The sequence below is a fragment of the Python bivittatus genome, unplaced genomic scaffold (genome assembly GCF_059951505.1).
Source record: "Python bivittatus isolate LINGU-HERP-01145 unplaced genomic scaffold, Pbiv_v1 ctg000020_np1212, whole genome shotgun sequence".
Classification (NCBI taxonomy): domain Eukaryota; kingdom Metazoa; phylum Chordata; class Lepidosauria; order Squamata; family Pythonidae; genus Python; species Python bivittatus.
Genome location: NW_028277030.1, coordinates 97,088,937 through 97,096,510, shown reverse-complemented (window position 1 = coordinate 97,096,510; position 7,574 = coordinate 97,088,937). Strand labels below are relative to the sequence as shown.

At 36.4% G+C, this 7,574-nt stretch overlaps 1 protein-coding gene across 1 annotated transcript in view; it reads right to left on the bottom strand.

Annotated features, from left to right (window-relative positions):
• Positions 1 to 2,115: 2,115 nt before the first annotated feature.
• TTC27 (tetratricopeptide repeat domain 27) overlaps positions 2,116 to 7,574 on the bottom strand; it is a 93,842-nt gene continuing 88,383 nt past the window's right edge. Inside the window, exon 20 of the mRNA XM_088144819.1 lies at positions 2,116 to 6,915. Within this exon, the coding sequence (XP_088000945.1) occupies positions 6,793 to 6,915 (123 nt within the window). The 3' untranslated portion in view covers positions 2,116 to 6,792. The remainder of the gene's footprint in view (positions 6,916 to 7,574) is intronic.

The window sequence follows — 7,574 nt, the reverse complement described above, 5'->3', positions numbered from 1 at the left end:
GTCAGAATGATCATGGCAGTGAGAGTGTGATGAATGCAGGAGCCATAAAAAAAAAAAAAAAAAAGGTAGGTTTGGATGTACCCTGTGATTAAATATGTAGTTCATCTGGGGGGAAATGGTAGCTGTCCCAATACTCATTGGTTTTAGCTGTAATGCCAGTACATATTCCAGCTCTCTTTTATATAAGCAAGTACGTTAACACTATTAATACTATACTAGCTGTTGCAGTATCTTGCCAGCCATAGTTTTGCAGTGCTCATGATGTTGGTTTTTGGCCAAGGGATGGTGTAAATGACTCAGACTTGCAGGTCACAAGAGTTTGCTCTAAAGGGAAGAAAAGGGTGTGCTGCATGTCACTGTAACATCTTTTGTGATGATGCAGGCAAGGAAATTATATTCAGGTGGCAAGAAACTGAAAACCACAGACGATCTTTGCAATTGGCAAGCAAAAGGCAGAGATCAGTCTTAGGAGTGTAAGTAGGCCACAGCTTTATTTAATTTAAAACATTATTAAGTCAAAGATGTAGGAGACGGAGCACAAAGGATTTGTCTCCTTGTTCACCAGAGGATCTGTTCTGGCTGAGTTTTCTATTATGGGGAGGCCCTGAGTCTGATTTTACATTGGGGATGAATTGTGGTTCACAAAACCAGCTGAAAAAAAGCTAGGTAGTCCCAACATCTGCTAAGGTACTCACAGATATATAGCAATTTCATATGTGGGTCTATTAATTTGAATGGATAGCAAAATGAAACAGTTTGCCAGTGGACCTTAAAGGGAAATGCCTAAAAATTTTCCTTGTAGAAAATATTCTGCCCAACAGCAACTCAGAAGCAGCTTTTAGGTCCTTGCAGAAGCACAATCTGAGTAATTGGGAGAAAAGAGGAAAGATATGTTAAATTATTTGATAATAACATTTGATGGAACAGTAGATTAAACAAGTGGTCAGAAAGCAATAGTATGAAATGCAAAGGAAAAGTTCTCCATTTAGGAATCAGAAATCAAATACCAAGATACAGGGTGGGGAATACCTGGCTTGGTAATAGAACTTGTGAAAAAAAGATCTTGGAATAGTAGTTGACTGCAAACTATATGAGCCAGCAGTGTGATGTGGCTGCAAAGGTAAATCCATCACAGAAAGGGTGCACCCACAAAAATATAACTTCCAAATGATGGGAGGTAATATTTCCATAGTAAGACCAGCACCTTGAACTTTTAATCCAATTCTGGGCACCAAACTAAACATTCAAGAATCTGCAGGAGTTTAAGAGAAGGGCAAGGAGGATGATCAGGAGCTAGTAACTAAATCCTTTGAAATGGTTGAAGGAACTAGGAATGTTTGGCCTTGAGAAGATTCTGGGGGAATATGATAACACTCCTCAAATACCAGAAAAGATTTCACACACAAATCTCCATTGTTCCATAGTACAGAACATGCAAGAGTAGAATAAGGACAACTACCTAATAGAGCAGTTCAACAGTGAAACTAATTGGCCAGATCGGGGGTGGACTGCTCTTTGTTGACTATGTTCATGTGGAATTTAAACCCATGTTGGAAGTGCTTTGCTTTGGGTATGAGCATTAAGCAGAGTTTGGACTCAGTAGCGCCAATGACCCATTTCAGTTCTATGATACTCCAAGGAATGCAAAACAAAGTTTGTTTTGCAATATTTATAACCTACCCCAATCTTAACAGACCCTGAGTTGTAATTCATTTTCTAACAGAAAGTGAATCTTCAGCCAGTCTAGATGGCATTAAAAAAGTCATCCCTGTCTCCAAATGGATAACTGTTAATGCCTGGAATAATCCTGATCTCAGCAAAGGGTCAGGTAGTTCAGCTGACTACAGATACAGTATGATCTTGTGTATGATCAGGCTTCGCATCAATGTTAATGAACCCATGATGCTCTACAATTTCCATCAACAATGAATGATGAAGGACCACAGATTCCCTGCCTCTGCTCTAAATAGAACTCACCAAATCATGTTAGGAAGTAGTTCTGGAAATGGAAAAACCTGAGTCTAGTAAGATTGTGATCCACTTTGTCCTATGATGATTAGGATGAAGTCTTTTACTGCTCAGGAACTGGGACAGTTACACACTACAGTTTCCTCCTTTCTGCTCTGCACCCTTCCCCAGGAACTTTATTAAGAACTCAGAATGTAAACATCACAGTGTTGGAAAAGATAGATACACAAAGCAATTCAACAAGCAAGGGAACCAAACATATAAAGCATTTTAAGAGATTACTGATCTCAGTTTGAAGAGCAAACTCAGACATGGTAAACAGAAATAAATCTGTTATATTTTGCAAAATTGGATGAATGGGTTTCCCCACACCTATAGTAAGATGGAGGAGTTTGTTGGCAGGATTATACTGCTTTTGCCATAAAGCTGATAGTAAATGTTGAGTTCTTACCTGCCCATTGGTTTGGTTTTTCATCTAACGCAATATAAAACATCTTTTTCATATAAGAACAAATGGGGGGGGGGAACCCCTTTCATACAAGTTCTCTTTAACCATGTTCGTGATAACTTGCTTTTACTTTTTAAAATTATTAAAAGCTTCAAATAAATATATTAACCTCAGAGACAAACAGCTATTCAATAGTTTATGAATTACAAAGTTAGATTCCATTTCCAGAAGAAAAAATCACCATGTTCTGCAGATTTCAAACATGAGTAATTAATGGCAATTTTTCAATAAATTATTTTGGGCTTTTAATGGCTTGTTAATAGAGTGAAATTACATCATGCAAGTATGCTATATACATTTAATTAAATCCATTTTGTGGGTCAATTTCTTCACCAATACTATTTTGAACAACTGCTTTTATTCATGGATGTGTTTTTAAATGTAAAATTACAAAAATAGCCATATTCTTGCACATTTTTCCACTCCCCCTTTAAAACTTTTGTGCATCAATGACCTACCAACTATCATGCTCAATGCCTATTCCTGGCAGAGGTGAGAAAGATTTAAAACCATTATATCACAATAAAGAGGAAATGGTCCTACTTCCTTTGTAGACTTACATAACACATACTTCTATTGTTGGAACTTTACTAAAAAAAAATGAGTTCACCAATGATTATGAAACATCATCATTTTTGCAAACAATATCAGGAATGTTTGCACAATGTGCCTAGCCTAACACTATCTAAAGGTGAATGATTTATCAAGGGATCCAGCACCAGATAACAAAACTAAGGTAGCTCCAGTTAGCTGGGGACCAGTCTACCACCTTTATGACACCTTTGTGACTGTCATTTCCTGTTCTCTGTTATCTGGAAGCCAAAAGAGTCAGTCACGTTAAAAGAAAATGTGGTTCAGACAAAACAGGAATCGAATCAGGCAAGAAATTTTACTACTACTGTTGGCTATAAAGAATGTTTCAGATGCTTTGCCTTGATCACATTTTGTTGTACTTTTTTTTCTGGTCAATATACTAATACTTAGACTACTATTTATTTAAGCAAAAGGTTCCAAAGCTTTATGAAACCCACTAAAATCTAATATACCTTTCTAAGAATTAACAACTAAAAAGATGCCCATTCTGCATCCTGTTCAACAAACTAAATCAACTTATAGGAACATTTGCTCAAAATCCAAATTGAACAATTATTATTAGCCCCAAAGAATAGGTACTGAATAAAAACTAGCATTACAGTATCTCTAGCCTTTTATTAGTATCATCAGGAACGATCAGCAAAAATGTTTCTGTAATGAGTAGTACTACAACATTTGAATCATGCCTGAATCTCTTGTTGATTGAACTATTTATATATTATTTTAAATATTCATGGAGAAGGCTTCCTATATTGCAAAGGAATATATTCAATTTCAGCTGTTGAAATTTTGTAATACTAGCCTCAATTCTTCAATTAAGGGGAAGAGCATAAAGTGTATTTCCTACTAATTTTCTACAAATTTCTACTAATTTTCATTAAATATTTCAGACTTTTTATCCTAAGAATATCTTGAAGTCATTTTGGAAATTAATTGCACGTACAATGCATATTTCATGATCTAATTATTCACAAAAAGTTAACACAGTATGAATGCTGCTGCACAGGTTCACAAATGTCAAGTCAAAATCCACAGTGCATCTCAAGAGTCCTATGGATATCATGCCAGGATATGCTCATGTACTTTAAGAACCAGGCACACAAAGTGATTAAAAACAAGTTAGAGGGATAGATATTTGCATCTATATATTGATTCCTAACCAATTTAGTTTTGTATTAAGCATTCATAAAAATGAGGTGTGTCATCTTAGTCCTAAACACCTGGAAAGTGGATGTACTGGAAGAGCACCTTTTAGATTAAATTATCAAATATTTTCTCTACTTTCCTTCATGACCAACCCATCATTACAGCAGTTTTACAAAGCATGTTTCTGTTATTACAGGCATTTAAAACCAGTTTTTGAGACAACCAAATAATTTGACTAATCTTACTAACAATTCCACTGATTTGATTTCTCCTGTTTAACACAAGATTATCAAAGAACTGTAGAACTACAACAGACTGTTCCTGTACAGTTGCTAGATGTTCTATTTCTGTGATGGAATTATTCACTTCCATTTTCGAAATAAAATAGCAGGATGTCTTATGTGGCTTTCCTGAGTCAGGAAAATACTGTAGCACATCCAGAAGCTGAGGACAAATAGAAAAGGAGAAAAAAAAGCTTGCTAATTGCAAATAAGATTATTTCAGGCTTAATCACTCATCTTTCTTTAAGTACATAGTGTGTGCATGTGCACCTAAAAATGAGAAATGTCAATGTGACACTAATGAGGGAAAGGACCACTGCTCAGTAGTGCAACATGCAACATGCATACCTGCCTCATCAGGTTCAATCCATGTTTAATCCTGGCTTCTCTAGTAAAAAGGATTTCAGATAAGATTTCTTTTTAGGCCTTGAAGAGCTTCTGCCAGTGCTGAGCAAATATAATGGTCCAACACAAAGTACAGAGTAGGTACAACATATCCTTGTACTGTACACCCCAACTTACTACTGTATAATGTGTGATGTAGCATCAAAATGCGCTCATCACACTTAGTAATCCCATTCTAGCAGCATACTTACAGATGCCCTAGGACTGTGTAGCCAATTTTGGATACCACAATTGCTAGTAAAGATTTTGGATCACAGTAAAAGCATTGTAAACAAAAACAAAACCCACTCAGTGTGCTGCCCATGCAGAAAAGACAAATCCCATGTCAAAATTCATTGGGAACAAGACTAAAAGTAAGACAAGTTTCCATTGTGTGCTGAGTCCCACTCTCTGACCAGCCAGAAGATACAGAATGAACAATTCAGTAATCAATATAAATTGTGGGCTTTGATCTATGAAAGAAAAAAGCAACTGAGCTACAATAACTGGACAGCATATGAATACAAAATTCTCTGAACAAATAGTAAATCTAGGACAAATATAAGAATTACTTATTTATATAATGCAAAACCAAGTTACAAAGTTGATCCCACAAATATAATTATAGCCAATATTTCTGTAACATTCAAAAAGGATTAAACAAAGAGGATACATTAATAGCTGTTAATTACAATAGCATAACATTTTCACATTCAGCAGCAATATATCTTAGAAGATCAATTGTCAGAGATAAATAAGTAGAATCATTGCATCACGCAAGCAAGGAAGAGTTTTCACACAAAGCCAGAGCTACAGAAACTACAGCTACGGGATGCATGCAGCCTGACTCTACCCCTTTTACGGCTCCCATAGATTTCCAGATCAGATGTTTTTTTGGCAAGACTGCCCTTAAAATTCCCCACCAGCCCTGACCCAATCCACTTTTGATGGAAGTCGCACGTTCTTGCACTAAATCAAAATTTACCCATCTTTTGTTAAGTAAGTCACAATTGGTTTAGTACATATCAAACACATACGCTAACCCCTGGCAAACTGTATCAGGACTTAGTGTGATGGACCAGTCTAACAAAGGAGATATTATCTTCCATTTTTAGATGACTGAAGATACAAAGCTAGCATCTAACCCCAGCCCAGGCAAAGCTGCTGATGTTGGTGTTGCTGGACCCATGCTTATTAACACACACACACATACACAACTCCTATGGAAGTGAGGCCATAGGTGGTCCTGTACTCTTAAACCTCTGCTTTGAAAATGGTTAGTGCAAAATTTCTCAGCAAGATCTTATGAAGGTTCATGGTCTGCAGCAGAGAAAGCTACTCTCTAGGTGTTGCTTTGTTCTAGGAACAAGATGCCTATTCTTTGTGTGTTAACACTTGCATTTGGAAAACACAAGCTAAGAAAAACACAACTGGTCCTCCTGCTTTAAATATTCCAGAAGGCTGTCATTTCCATTTTTTATTCCCCCCTGCCATATTTCCATGTTCCTGCTGACACAATCAAATCAAATAGCCCTTTTCTTTCCACTTCTACCATGAACAGAACTCTCCAATTGTTCATAGTCATAAAGTGCATAACTATGAGCAGTACCCAACTACTTTTGCAGTGGGGAAGAACTAATCTTAAAGAAAAAAAGGGCTTCTAAATAAAAACCAGTCATAATTTATTCCATGAAATCCAAGCCAATGCAAATTACATATAACTGAGAATGAACAAATATGACCAGAAAACCGTGTTGGCAACCATTAATAGCTGTAAGGTATGGAGAAGTATTTATTTAAAAGGTGCCTTTAGGTATCTGATTTACTGAATGCTTGTTAGCACAAGCTATAACCAGAGAAGTATGCCAGCCATGCCCTTCTGTCTTTCCAAGAAATCGGATCTTCTTTTTCTCAAGTCTGATTCCTTAGCTGGTTGCTAAGTTCTTGCAATTCCATCATCAAATTCTCCATTGCTGCCACTTCTTCAGCAAGGTCACTGGAAACTTCACCATTCACAGCATCTGCAAAATTTTGCTACACAAGAAAATTACAAGCAATTTTTACTGGAAACTTTAGTCTAAGTAAGGCACAAGATTAAAAAAAATTCTAACCACAATCATTTCCATAACTTTAGTGATCTCATTTCTTTATGGCGTCTACACGGGATTATTCCCTTTCCAAAGGCAGCATGCTGGTGTTCCTCTGTGGGTGACAAATGAGGAACATCTCTCCATGCAGTGTTAATCTATTTGGAACAGTTAGGTCAGTTTTCAATCCGCAAGCCAAATGAAGCAGATTCTAACATTTGTGTCAGACAAAAATTCTAAAAAATGAGGAAAAAAGAACAGAACTCCATTGCAAGGCACAGTAGGGCTAGCTTTCAAAACACATTCTTGAGAGATTTCAGTGCTAAGCCTTGGGCAATAAGGTCTTCTTGATACACTTTGGATAAGTTTCAGAATTACTAGCACTTAGTAATCTGTTCTGTAAAGCAGGGGTGCAAAACTGTTTTCCAGGCTGAAGACCTCACATAGCTTTGAAGTACATACCATGGGCTTTGCTATAAGAAACAGTGGACAAAGCCAGGGCAAACATTACATTCAAAATTAAATTACATTTGCTCTATAGAGTTAATAAGATTTTAATAAGATTTGTTCTGAAAATTAATAATTAATTCCCCCTTCTATCAATTA